Source organism: Leptonychotes weddellii, chromosome 5 (assembly GCF_054177405.1).
Source record: "Leptonychotes weddellii isolate Sample4059 chromosome 5, ASM5417740v2, whole genome shotgun sequence".
Classification (NCBI taxonomy): domain Eukaryota; kingdom Metazoa; phylum Chordata; class Mammalia; order Carnivora; family Phocidae; genus Leptonychotes; species Leptonychotes weddellii.
The window spans coordinates 20,225,580-20,239,495 of record NC_138373.1 but is presented as its reverse complement, the minus strand read 5'-3'; the positions used below and the strand labels follow the sequence as shown (position 1 = coordinate 20,239,495).

The 13,916-nt window shown below is 51.0% G+C and overlaps 1 protein-coding gene across 5 annotated transcripts in view; it reads left to right on the top strand.

Moving 5' to 3' along the window:
* The window catches only part of POLR3E (RNA polymerase III subunit E), a 29,732-nt gene extending 21,556 nt beyond the window's left edge, over positions 1–8,176 (top strand). For 4 of the 5 annotated variants that reach the window (XR_014145315.1, XR_014145314.1, XR_014145317.1 and 1 more), the window contains 9 exons: positions 92–173; positions 1,137–1,196; positions 1,278–1,435; positions 1,806–1,867; positions 2,433–2,956; positions 5,157–5,234; positions 5,568–5,769; positions 6,547–6,672; positions 7,377–8,176. Coding sequence is in view for 1 of the 5 variants with exons in the window: in XM_006730796.3 (XP_006730859.1) it covers positions 92–173; positions 1,137–1,196; positions 1,278–1,435; positions 1,806–1,867; positions 2,433–2,956; positions 5,157–5,234; positions 6,547–6,672; positions 7,377–7,433 (1,147 nt within the window). In the remaining 4 variants the exon portion in view is untranslated. The remainder of the gene's footprint in view (positions 1–91; positions 174–1,136; positions 1,197–1,277; positions 1,436–1,805; positions 1,868–2,432; positions 2,957–5,156; positions 5,235–5,567; positions 5,770–6,546; positions 6,673–7,376) is intronic. The other variant, XM_006730796.3, reaches the window with a different exon arrangement.
* Positions 8,177–13,916: the final 5,740 nt, after the last annotated feature.

Genomic DNA, 13,916 nt, shown 5'->3' with positions numbered 1-13,916 from the left:
AAGGGCGGCCCCGAGGGCAGCTGTGCCGGCCGTGTTGGAGAGGCTGGGGCTGGGAGTGGGGCTGACCTGCTGCTCCTGCTTTCGTTGGCAGTGACATCCTGTACCCCAAGGACTCCTCCAGCCCTCACAGTGGTGTGCCTGCCGAGGTGCTCTGCCGGGGTCGCGACTTTGTTGTAAGTGCCCGGGCTCTCTGGCCTCTGGTCAGTGGGGCAGGGATCTGGGAGGGGGTGGCGGGCAGGGCGGTGGGAGGAGGGCAGGGGGTGGCTGTGGACCCTCTCTCTTTCTCCTTCGACTCAGAATCCTGGAGTCTTAGGCTTCATAATGGGGATTACAAGCCAGAGGCCCATAGGTGGACTCTAAGGAACATGTTTCATTTGGCCTGAGCAGGTTTTTTTAAATGTTCACTTGAATTAGTGTTTACGGTTCAAAATCCTGGTACAAACCAGATTTCTAGCTCGTTAACGAATAATTGGACAGTCTGGTACCACTGGGCCCAAACCCCTGAACGGCACCGACTTTGGGTGGGGGCTGACAGTGCCATCCCCCGCGGTCCCAGGCTGGCCTGCTTCTCTCGTACATTATTGCTGTGGGTTTGGCAACTCCTGAGCCAGCTTATTCCTCCACGCCATTGCCCTGTCCTCATCCAGTAAGTCCCGGCCCAGGCATCCCTCTCAAGGGCTTGAACCCCGGCTGCTGGAATCTGCACTGCCTCCCTTGAGGGAAATCGGTCTCCTAAGCTGTCCGCAGTGACCATGAAGTGCGCAGGGCAGCCCTTCAGCTGTTTGAGCGAGCGCCTGCGTTTTCTCCCTGCCTGAGTGGATGTCCCAGCTTCTCTGGACAGTTAGCGGCTAGGTGCCTCTGCACTTGATTTTTGTCTTGGGGCCAGAGTGCGGTGGATATCCGCCCCTGGGCTTGCTCACCGGAGCCCGTGTGCCGTTTGCCACCGCCTGCCAGCCCGTCTCGTTCATGCGGACGCTGTCAGCGGGGCCTGGGAGGGGGCGGCTGGTCCAAGCTCAGTTCTCGTCAGAGACGGTCTTCCCTCATCCCAGGCCCCCAGGACAGCTAGAGGTCTGGGGGATGGTCTTAGGAGCAGCCCGTCTTTGCATCCTAGAAACAGGCTGCCTTTTCTCCCTCAGATGTGGAAGTTCACGCAGAGCCGGTGGGTGGTGAGGAAAGAGGTGGCCGCCGTGACTAAAGTAAGTGCCGCTGTCGGTCGGAGGCCCAGGCCGTCCGGGTGGCTTCCAGGCTTTTGGGGCTCACCTTTGTCCTGCCCCCAGCTCTGCACGGAGGACGTGAAGGACTTCCTGGAGCACATGGCCGTGGTGAGGGTCAACAAAGGCTGGGAGTTCATACTGCCTTCCGATGGGGACTTCATCAAGAAACATCCAGATGTGGTCCAGCGGCAGCATATGCTGTGGACGGGCATCCAGGCCAAGTAAGGGCTTGCTGGCCAGGCCACAGCCACCTCGCCCCCCAGGTGCGCTGGGGCCCCGTGCACCCCTTCCTCCACTCCGGTGGGCGCTGCGGCTCGATCCCAGAACCTCCCAGCACAGGCCTGGCGCAGCCGACCCTGCTGATCAGAGCTGGCGTGTCTCTTCTGAGGGGCTGAGGGAGCAGGAGCCTGGGCTCCTGTGGGTCACCGCTGCCCGCCCCAGCCCGGCGGCTTCCGGTGGGCGTGGGGCCTGTGCGCGGTGGGGAGGGCCAGCCGGCTCCGTGCACATGGCATCTCAGTCACCAGGATGTCCCTGCCTCGACGGTGACAGGGGACGTGCTGTAAAGTTAAGAGAATTTATTCTTCTTTTCAGATTAGAAAAAGTGTATAATCTTGTGAAGGAAGGCTTGCCCAAGAAGCCAGATGGACAATCAGGTGTGCGGGGCGCTTTGGACTGGGCCGGCCCCTAACCCAGCCCTGGCTCCGGGAGGCCTGCTTTGCGGGGGCTTGTCAGGGCTCGGGCCGGAGGGGGCTGTGTGGCTCTCATCACTGGGTGTCCTTTCTGTGCCTTCCTCCCCCTTCCCCACAGACCTCAGCTTAAGGCTTGGCCTCGGGCACTGAGGGCTTCTGAACTCTGGGGCTGTGCTGGGGTGCAGGCCTTCCTGGGTCGGCAGAAGGTGGCGGTGGGACAGGAGGAACTGGCAGGGACTCAGCAGTAACCCGTCCTGGTTTGAATCTCCCAACGTGGGATTCTGATTTTCCCCACTTCTGTCTCTTTCCTCGTGGCGGGGGGAGCTCCATCCCTCCCGGGTCCGGTGGGGGTGAAAGGCAGGACCGCGGCGTGCTTCGGCCCTGGCTGGCCGGCGCTGTTCCCGGGCCCTTCCTCTGGGGAGCAGGGTGCCCCCCGTCGGGCTGGCGGGGGTTGTCGGGGGTGGGGGGGCAAAGGGCCCTTCTCTGCGCTGTCCCTGAGCCCTCCAGAGCAGCGCTCCTCTCCCCACAGGGCCTGCTGCGCTGCTCTCTGGGGACCAGCGGGTCCAGGCGGCCAAAAGCAAGGCCCAGCAGAACCACGCACTGCTGGAACGCGAGCTGCAGCGGAGGAAGGAGCAGATGCGGGCGGCCGCGGTCCTGCCCGGCGTGCGGATCAAGGAGGAGCCCATGAGTGAGGGAGAGGACGAGGAAGATCAAGACGCAGAGGAAGACGAGGAGCCCATGGACACCTCTCTCGGGGGCGGCCTCCACGACAGGCTGGCCAACGGGTTGCCTAGCGGGCGGGCGGCCGGCGGGGACAGCTTCAATGGGCACCCGCTGCCAGGCTGTGCCAGCACCCCCGTGGCCCGGGAACTGAGGGCCTTCGTGGAGGCCACCTTCCAGAGACAGTTCGTGCTCACGCTGAGTGAACTCAAGCGCCTCTTCAACCTGCACCTGGCCAGCCTGCCCCCCGGCCACACGCTGTTCAGCGGCATCTCGGACCGCATGCTGCAGGACACGGTGTTGGCCGCCGGCTGCAAGCAGATACTGGTGCCTGTAAGTAGAGCCGCGCCTCCGGACGGGCGTACCCGCGAGGCCACCCTCTGCCCCTCGGGGGGCTCCTGGCGGGCAGCCCCTTTCCTGGCGGAAGAGCAACAAGCGGGGTCCCTCTGGAGTGGCCTGTGCCCCGCTTGCTTTGGGGGAACCAGCTGTTTGGAGGCTGCGTGGGAACTCGGGAGGAGTGTTGACCTTGGTCTGAATCTTGGCCCTCGGGGGGCGGCTCTGTATGACCTTGGGCCTCTCGGGCTCTGCCTCCTCGTCTCACGTGGGCAGATGCTGGCTGTGGTCCCTAGGACTTGGGTAAGGGCCCCCGGAGATGTCCGAAGGCGCTCACCCGTAGCTTGGCCTACGGCAGGGCCTTGGTCAGTGCAGGGCCCTGTCAGCCCTGCCGTTTCTCAGGCTGAGTTAGTTTCTGTCATCGATTGGTCTTTGCGATGTGCAGGTGTAGAGACTGACCTTCAAAGACGTGAAATGAGCTTATGTAAAGGTATACCCAGGAGGTGCCAGAGCTGGAACCGGAGCCTCAGCATAGTGGCTGCGGGGGCTGAAATCTTTTCTGCGTTACCTGAGACGCGCTGCCCCTTTGACCCGAGCCCACGGCTCGTGCCCCGCCTCTGGCAGGCCTCCCCGGGGCTAGAGATTAGCTGACCGGCGTGCTCGGCATTTCTGCTGCGGGGCCTGAGGGTGGCAGCGCGAGCCACCCAAGCCCGGGCCTCTGGTCCCGGCATCGGCAGGGGCGCTGGAATGGAAGCCACCCGCAGCAGCTGAGGGTGGAGAGGGCCAGGCTGGGGCTTGCGGAAGTGGTGCTGCTCATTCTCTCCCCCCAGGCCCCGCCCAGACCTGGCAGCAAACAGGTCTGGGGTGGGGCTGCGGCTGCCTCTTAAGGGAGCCTCAACGTTTGCAGTCCAAGGTCAGAAGCACCTGCAGCCTTGGGTGATCTGAGGCGAGGGCCATCTTTGTGTATGTGAGACACAGAAACTAGGACGAGAGGCCCTGGATCCCGTGCTGGCTAGGCTGTCCCAGGAGATCTGGCCCTCGTGGCAGAGAGCCTCCTTGGTGCGGTTTCCTATGAAAGGTACCAGGGCTTGGGGGCCCTGCCCTATTTGGAGCCACCCTTGCCCGCCCAGCAAGTGGGTCTAGTTAGTCTAGTTAGCTCCAGGCTCCCCCTTCTCGGAGCTGGGCCAGGCAGGGGAGGGGGCGCCTGCCCAGGGTTAGCTAGGCCGTCTTGGGCTGCTGGGGTGGATGGGAGAGTGGTGTGAAGTAGGCTGCTCTCAGGCACCCTTGCCCTGCTCCTTCCCTTTGGTGGGGCTGGTGTCCCTGGGAGACCATGGCCCCTCTCTGCTGCTCCCGTTGACTTCGCTCTCCCTGATCCTGATGTAGGGACCAGACAGAATGCTCCTCTCTGTGGAGGAAAAGACCTCCGATGTGTCCGGCCTCAGGGTGCTGAGGTCCAGGGAGAGTGAGTAGACTCACGGACTTGAGTTTAACCCTGGTTCTGCTATGTATTAGATGTGCGACCCAGACACTGAGTAAACTCTGAGCTGGATTCTCCCCCTGCAGAGTGGGAGGCTGCAGCACCTTGCCCCTGCCTCTCTGGTTTCTGATGATCAAATGAGATTGTATGGTTCTAGTCCCCCAGGGGCTTTATGTGGTAGGAGCTCCCACTGTTGCTTGTGTTGTGGGGTCAAGGCTGGAAACCGCTCTACCAGGTGCCCTGAGCCTGGCCCCCTTCTCTTGGTCCACCTTCGGACACTGCTGAACCAAGTGGTGTGGGTTGCTTGGGAGTCGGGCAGGGCCTCTCACCTGTACCGACGCAGCCCCTGAGGGAAGGGGTTGGAAGGAATCGCCAGGATACTCCCAAGGCAGTATGGGGGTGGGAGTGCCGCTCAGGACACATCTGAGGGCTTATGTTTAGGGTAGGGTGATATTGGCTGTTGGAGGGGAGCTGATGCCAAGCTGTAAGGAGGAGCAGAAAACAGATTTCCCTCCTTGTCCAGTGAATCGGGGGGCTTCGGGCTGGGCGGGTCCTGCTCCATCCCACTGAAGCCCTAGGGAGTGGCAGGAGCTGGAATTGGAACCCCTGGTCTCACATGGGCTCACTCCCTGAATGGGACTCATGCACACTGGGAGGGTGGGGGGGGCGGCAAGGTGGACCCATGTGGGAAAGACCGACAACTCACACCCAGGCCTTGCTTAGTTTCCCCCCCAGACCGCTGCGTCCCCAGATGAGCAGAAGGTGTTCGCCCTCTGGGAGTCTGGAGACATGAGCGATCAGGTAAGGTGATCTCTTCTGCTGTCTCCCCAAGAGCAGGGAGGTGGGGTGAGGCCTTTAGGGAGACCCAGAGCACAGAATGTACGCTTCAGGTTTTCCAGCCACTCCCAATTTTAGATATTCTGGCTCCGTGTCTCTGTGTGTTGCTAAAACAAGCTGGATGGGCCCGTCCTTTGAGCCGAAACCAGTGGTTCCTGATTGTCAGTCTAGACGAGCTGCATTAGAATCCTCTTAAAAAATATATGTAGGCTCCTAGCAGTGACGCCAGAGATTTAGTTCAGCTCTGTAGGAGCTAGGTGTTTCCATGTTTACAGATTTTTTTTTTTTTTTTTTAAGATTTTACTTGAGAGAGAGCGAGAGAGCACAAGCAGGGGGAGGGGCAGAGGCAGAGGGAGAAGCAGGCTCCCCGCTGAGCAGGGAGCCCAACGTAGGACTCGATCCCAGGACCCCGGGCAGATGCCTCACCAACTGAGCCACCTTCCAGAGGATTCTGCCATCCAGCCGGGCTCAGGAACCAGTGACGGTCCACATTTCTCAGGTGGCCTCTGGCAGTAAGAATTAAAAGGAGTTCTTACCAGATCTCGGGTGCTGGTTTCTAAGAGAAATTGGTCCATTTTGCCTCCTCTCACACCCAGGCAAGAAGGGTGCCGAGTGTCCCGTGAACACAATAGCAGGAGTTAACAGCACCAGTGTCTTGTCTAGTATGCTCATGGACCCTGAGGTCCAGAATTTTCCTTAAATCATGAACTTGCCTGAACATTAAGAATGAAGATTAAACTGCTGAAATACTAGTCTGTCCTTTCCCAGGTCCTATCCCTAAGGTGTGGGGAGCGTCCCCCTTTGGCCTCGGTAGGGGCCCCAGTGCGAGAGCAGTCCTGAGCTAGCTAGCCTGCGTGGTCTTGGCTAGAAGATGTGGCATCGGAGTTTTCTAGTCCTGACAGAATAGGAAATTCAAAGAATTTGACAATTACTTTTTTCTTTTAATGATCAGATTCAAATAAGGGCTATTTTTAAAAATATACATGATAAAGCTTTCCGGCCCTGTCTTCACACAGCTTAGATGGTACCTTTCCCTGCCTCCTAATTACCATGAAACACCAAGTCTAAACTGCTTTTCCTCTGCCGGCACACCCCTGGCTTTTCTCTTCTTGGAGTGTCGGGATGACCGATTGATTGGTCAGATGTATTCATCTTTAAACAAGTCCCGGGTGCACACAGACTGCAGTGTGGAGTTAGGTCCATAGCTTTGGATTTCTTGTTCGGGGTTCTCTTTTAGGTGACTGTTTTCCACAATAACATATTTTTGCTCCTAAAGCACCGACAGGTTTTGCTTGAAATCTTTTCCAAAAATTACCGGGTACGCCGGAACATGATCCAGTCACGGCTGACTCAAGAGTGCGGAGAGGATCTGAGTAAACAGGAGGTGGATAAAGTGCTAAAGGTACACCTGCTTTGTGTTGTCAGGCTCCTCCCCATGTCAGGTGGAGGGCCGCAGTGTGTTTCTTAAATCCGGCCCCCTCCCCAGCCAGGGGGTCTCCACCTGATGATGGTGGGTGCGGGCAGAAGGACTGAACTGAGGTGTGGACGCCACCTTCAAAAAATAGTCTGGTGCGTCATCCCTTGAGGTGACCGGGCCTGAGAGTCCCGGCTCCCCTCCCCTTTTGAATCTTATACCGCTTGATTTCAGTAGAATCAATTTTTAAGTTAAATTTAGTTTAAAAAGGAATATTTGTCTAGTATATGAAAGTACCTAAGTATCCTACTTATAATGCTTTTATGAATTGACTGGTACAGAACACCGTATTTGCAAAAACCCTGAAACACGGAAAGCTGCTGACCGTCTCCTCGCATCGTGATGACCTCAGACATCCGAGGCCATAACCTGGTGCCATTTATGAGGCACCTTTGTTCTGGGTCCACTTACGGACAGTTTTATTTTTAATCTTGTGCTTACAAAGCACATTCATTCCTGGTTCCTCCTTTTTCAGAGCTCCTGAGGCCCAAACAAACATCGCTACCGCAGCACTGTGATAGGGCAGATCTTGGTTTCCCATTTGTGCTCTATCCGTTAATCAGACACTGGGTCGTGGCGTTCCGTACAGGACGCGTAGAGTCTGCCCTTAACACGCTCCTCTCTCCTCCCAGGACTGCTGTGTAAGCTATGGCGGCATGTGGTACCTTAAAGGGACGGTGCAGTCTTGACAGTAGTCACAGACCACTGACCCAGAGAATCCAAGCCCAAGGAAGGACGGCGGAGCCGGCAGACGTGGCAGTGGTCTCGCGGCTTCGGAAGACCCGGAGCAAGAGGAACTGACCGTGCCGCGGCGGGGGCGGGGTGCTGTCTGGCGGCCAGCGGGGATCTTCCTCCGCCAGGGGCAGGGTCAGCTGAAGTTCGATCGCTCCCGGGACGGAGGGCAGCCGGGACCTTCATTACAGTATAATTTGAAATTCCTGATGTATTTTGCTTATTATTTGGTTCATTCTCGTAATAAAGAGAGTGTATACTGACCACAGGCAGGCTGATGAAAATCATGGTTTAATATTTTGCTTTTCAAACTTCATGCCAACAAGGTCTAAGTTATGTTTACAAGATGAAGAAAACCTCAAGGTTTTAAATATTTAAAATGCCTAGAAGCCAGTATTTAGTCCTCAATTACCTATCTGCTAAGACTTCTGCCAATTTCATTAAACAGACCAAATCGAATTGTTTCACTGCTGGGTTTCTGTGGCCACCTTACCTTTTAAGTCCATTTTATGTAGCAGTTTCAGCTGTTTACATGAACCCTAGCAAAAAATCAGAATCAAATCCATTTATTAACGTTTGCATAAGGGTGCAAACCAAACCAGGTAAGTATGGAACAATGTATAAGTGAGGTTATCACACTTTGATGTAAAAAATTTATATTTTGTGTATTTTTAAAATAAATACTAACACTAACCTGGCATCATGGCGCTACTGTCTTCTAAGGGCTCCAGGAAGGCAGTGTTGTGTGTGCTCTCAGCCTCGCATGTCATCAGGGAAGGGAGCCGCCGGACGGAGGGAGAACTTAGCGCTGCCTGGCAGAACGGTGCAGTCATCTGTGTCGTTTATTGAGATTGTAAAAAGAAACTGGTAAAAGTATTATTTAGCCTAATATAATAGCTAAAACAACAACATATAATAAAAAAATGTTAGTATAAAAAAATGTAAAATACTCAGTTTTCAAGATCTGGTACTTTATACTTAGGACACTTGCAATTTGGACCAGCCACAGTGTAAGCGCTCATTTGGGACATGTAGCTAATGGCGACCTTGGTGGATCGTGCAGCCCTAGAGGATTAGGGAAAATAAAATTAGAGTAAGTTGGGGTGGGCAAGATGTGAAATTCTGCTCCCTCAGGCGTTTTCCACGATCTGGTTTGGGCACTTAGAGCCACTGTCTGAAGGTTTAGGTGAGGGCGTGTGCATGCCCCACCACCAAAAAGAAAAACATCTAATATTTGGTAATCTAGTTCAACAGGATGGTGGTATATTATGTTCTTGGTACTAATTGTTAACAAACATGAGCCTGAAAAGAGTAAAAAAATTTCTGAAGTTGATTGAGAGTTTTGTTCAGCTCTTGTATGAGCCCCTTAGAAAGGGGAGACTCGTCACGGTGTGAAGCTGAGATGGAGAGTGACCACAGGGAATTATGGGGCTCGTGGGGAGTCATAGCCTGAAACACACTGATAAGGACGGAGGAGTTAAACGCTAAATTCAAATAGTAAAGTAAATAAACTTAAGGAATATAGGAAAGAGTTGTTAAAAACAAGGTGTAAAAATTAATGTAAGGTATACCAACCGATGAAGGAAAATGACATAAGCCTTAAAACTGGTTGGAAAGAAAATTACAACAGACCAGTTATTAGAGAAGAAAAGGTCCAGGTATTTTCATGGTTGAACTATGATCACATCTTTATGACAAATGCAAGGGTTAAACTTCAGCATGTAATGAGCCTCCAAATAGGTTCTGAAGTATTGATTTAAAACCTGACAAAGCATGATAGGAATTAAAATCCTTAGTAGTAGACTGCAGTAGCATGTTAAAAAAATAACCACCCTAAGATGTCTTGCAAAGGGTGAGGATATTGGGAATAACTTACTGTCACAGAAATGCAGGGGTGGTGAGGCGCCTGGGTGGCTCAGTCGTTAAAAAGCGTCTGCCTTCAGCTCAGGTCATGGTCCCGGGGTCCTGGGATCAAGCCCCGCATCAGGCTCCCTGCTCGGCGGGGAGTCTGCTTCTCCCTCTCCCACTCCCCCTGCTTGTGTTCCCTCGCTCACTGTGTCTCTCTCTGTCAAATAAAATCTTTAAAAAAAAAAAAAAAAATGCACGGGTGGTGTCAGGGCATGTCTACAATGCAGCTCATACCAAGAATAAGCTAAATGAGAAGGGGGAAAAATCATCTCTGGGATTGAGATCTACAATTCATTTCAGATATAAGTTCTTAAAATAGGAGTAGGTGGATTCTCATTAACCTCATTAAAATGGTAAAAAGTTAACCTGCTAAATCAAACACTTCACATACTCCTTAGGATTGAGATACAGGTTTACTCACCATAGTTAATATCCTGGGTATACTACTTAGAGCAATTAGGCAAAGGATTAAGTTAAAATTAAACATTTAGACAAATGAGTTTTGTCTAACAAAACAGACAAAAAGTCAAAACTTTCAGGTTGCCTGGCTGGTTTGGTGGAGCATGTGACTCAATCTCGGGTTTTGAGTTCAAGCCCCATGTTGGGTATGGAGATTACTTAAAAACAAAACTTTTTTTTCAGCTATGTCAACAGAATCAACTAAAAGCTACTCCGAAAAACATTCAACAAAATAACTGAAGTCAGTAGCTTTCCTATATGCAACTACGGTTAGAAAATACAACAGAGGTGGGGTGGCCTGGCTGGCTCAGTTGGAAGAGCATTCAACTCTTGATCTTCGAGTCATAAGTTCAAGCCCCACAGTGGGTATAGAGACCTGGGTGGCTCAGTTGGTTAAGCGTCTGCCTTCTGCTCAGGTCACGATCCCAGGGTCCTGGGGTGGAACCCCGAGTTGGGGGGGGGGGTCCTTGCTCAGCAGGGAGTCTGCTTCTCCCCTGCTTGTGTGTGCACTCTCAAATAAAATCTTAAAAATGATAACACATACATATACAGATTATATATATATATGTGTGTGTATATGTATGTTTTAACAGAAGGAAAGAATACTCAGGAGGTGAACCTTCTAAAATCTATAGGACCTAAGTGATAAAAATTTGAAAACCGAGACACAAAGACCACTGGAACAAATGGGAAGGCATAAACCCATGTTTTTGGATCGAAGTCTCTGTGTTATAGTCTGTACTTGGTTAAATTACATTTTTAAACTTAATCCCAATAACCATTTACCTCCAAGAACCAGACAAGCTAACTTTAAAGTTCATATAGGAAAAAACGGGGGGAAAAAAAAAGCCAGGGAAATTCTGAAGGAGCAATGAGGGCAATAGTCTTTTAACAGGAAAATATCAAGCTATAACAGCAATTAAAAACTGCCATAGATGCATAAAAACTAAATCCTAGAACAGAAACAGGTTCAAATTCATGTGGAAATTTAGAACTGATTCAGGTGATTTCAAGTGATGAGGAATAGGTGAAGTTGAGGAAGATTCTGGAAAGATGGTGGAATGAGAAGCACCAGAAATCTCTCCTGACCTCGACACCAATTGCACAGGCAGAATTTGTCTGACGCAACCATTTTAGAACTCCAGAGCCTGTAACTTCCAGGGAGAGCCAGGACTGTCCCTTGCCGGCAGTTTGGGCCCACTCTGGCCCCTAGCACAGTAGCAAGTACCCCACCACTAGCCATATTCGTGGAGCAGCTTGCAACAGCTTGCAGGAACCTGGGTGGGCAAAAAGACTCTTGAAAGATCAGAGATCTGTTCTGATTGCTGCTGCTGGCCACAGGTGCAGGGGCGGGAAGCCGGTGTCACGCCTCCCCCCACTGTTGCAAGTTTCTCCAGCTGAGGCTGAAGGGACTGCCAGGGGATTTAAAAGACTGCCATGCTCCCCTCCCCACCCCATTCATTCTTCACTTTTTGCCCTTTGGGGAGACATTAAAAACTAGGATATTTTAAAAAATTGATCGCATATACAGAGAAAACTAGAAAGCGACTATGCATGCCCAGGGAAAGGCTCAGAAAAGACCTGAGAAGACCTTAGGTTTACACCTCAGGCTAATCCTCAGCACAGACACAGCCTGCAACAATTTAAGGAACAAAAACAACCAATAAAACCAGCACAACTTGGAAAAGGGTGAGAATCTGACTCCCAGAGTTACCACATTATCAGATTCAAATGCCTGCTGTTGAAAAAATCACAAGGCATACAAAACCAGGAAAATATGGGGCACTCAAAGGAAAAAAACAGAAACTGTCCCTGAAAGGCCTAGTGGCAGATATAGTAGACAAAGACCTTAAGACAATGTGTTTTAAAGACCTCAAAAGAACAAGAGGATGTAGACAGTCAAGAAAATGTGTGAACAAAATGGAAGTGATAGAACTAAAGAGAAAACCACAGTAATTCTGGGACTGAAAAGCACAGTAATGGAAATGAAAAATTCACTAGAGGGATTCAAAGGCAGATTTGAGCAAGTAGAAGGAAGAATCAGCAAACTTGAAGATAAGATGATAGAAATTACTCCATCTGATGGGGCGCCTGGGTGGCTCAGTCATTAAGCATCTGCCTTCGGCTCAGGTCATGATCCCAGGGTCCTGGGATTGAGCCCCACGTCGGGCTCCCTGCTCCACAGGAAGCCTGCTTCTCCCTCTCCCACTCCCCCTGCTTGTGTTCCCTCTCTCGCTGTGTCTCTCTCTGTCAAATAAATAAAATCTTAAAAAAAAAAAAGAAAGAAATTATTGCATCTGAGAAACAAAAACTGTGAAGGAAAGTGAGCAGAACCTAAGGAACCTGTGTGACACCACTAAAAAGACCAATATATACATTGTGGGAGTCCCAGAAGGAGAGAGAAAGGAGCAGAGAATATATGAAGAAATAATGGCTGAAGACTTCCCAGACTTGATGAAAAGGCATGAAGATAAACATTCAAGCAGCTCAACAAACTCCAAGAAAAACTCAGACCCACTGAGACACATTATAATCAAACTTTCAAAAGCCAAAGGGAATTCTGAAAAGCCACAGAAAAGCAAATCCTCACACACAGGGGATCCTCAATAAGATGATCAAAAGATTTCTCGTTAGAAACTTTGGAGGCCACAACACAGTGGGCCGATAGATACAAAGTGCTTCAAAAACAATAACAATAAAAACTGTCAACCAAGAACCCTATATCCAGTAAAATTGTCCTTCGAAAGTGAGGGAGAGGGGCGCCTGGATGGCTCAGTCGTTAGGCATCTACCTTCGGCTCCGGTCATGATCCCAGGGTCCTGGGATCGAGCCCTGCATTGGGCTTCCTGCTCTGCAGGGAGTCTGCTTCTCCCTCTCCCATTCCCCCTGCTTGTGTTCCCTCTCTCGCTGTGTCTCTCTCTGTCAAATAAATAAATAAAATCTTAAAAAAAAAAAAAAAGTGAAGGAGAAGTTAAGACATTCCCAGGTAACAAAAGTTGAGGGAGTTCATGACCACTAGATGTGTCCTGCAAGGTGAAACAAAAGGGCACTAGACAATACCTGAAGCCCTATCAAGAAACAAAGATTTCAATAAAGGTAAATAAAAGTATGGACAATTATAAAAGCCAGTATAACTATAACAATGGTTTGTAATAGTACTTTTTGTTTTCTACATGACTTATGAGACTAATGCATTTGGGGCACAGTCGATAGAGCATGTGACTCTTGATCTTGGGGTTGTAAGTTCAGACCCCACACTGGGCATAGAGCTTACTTTAAAAAAGAAAAGAAACTAATACATTTAAGGAAAAATTACTGTAAAAGTAGTATTACTGCAACTTTTTTTTTTTTTTAATTTTATTTATTTTTGAGAGAGAGAGAGAATGACACAGAGAGAGAGAATGAGAGGGGTGAGGGTCAGAGGGAGAAGCAGACTCCCTGCTAAGCAGGGAGCTTGATGTGGGACTTGATCCCGGGGACTCCAGGATCATGACCTGAGCCGAAGGCAGTCACTTAACCAACTGAGCCACCCAGGCACCCCTGTTTTGTTTTTTAAAGATTTATTTTAGAGAGTGAGTGAGCAAGAGCATGGGTGGAGGGAAGGGCAGAAAGGGAGGGAGAGGGAGAGAGAGAATCTCTCAAACAGACTCCATGCCCAGCGCAAAGCCCAGCGCTGGGCTCAATCCCACGACCCTGAGATCATAAACCTAGCCAAAACCAAGAGTCTGATGCTGAACCAACTGAGCCACCCAGGTGCCCCCTGCAACTTTGATTTGTAACTCCAAATCTGGTCTTCTATGTAATTTATTTTTTTTATTTTTATTTATTTATTTTTTTAAAGATTTTATTTATTTATTTGACAGAGAGAAGGATAGCGAGAGCAGGAACACAAGCAGGGGGAGTGGGAGAGGGAGAAGCAGGCTCCCCGCTGAGCAGGGAGCCTGACGTGGGGCTCGATCCCAGGACTCCAGGATCATGACCTGAGTCGAAGGCAGACGCTTAACGACTGAGCCACCCAGGCGCCCCCCTATGTAATTTAAAAGACCAATGCATTAAAAAATATATTAGTTTAT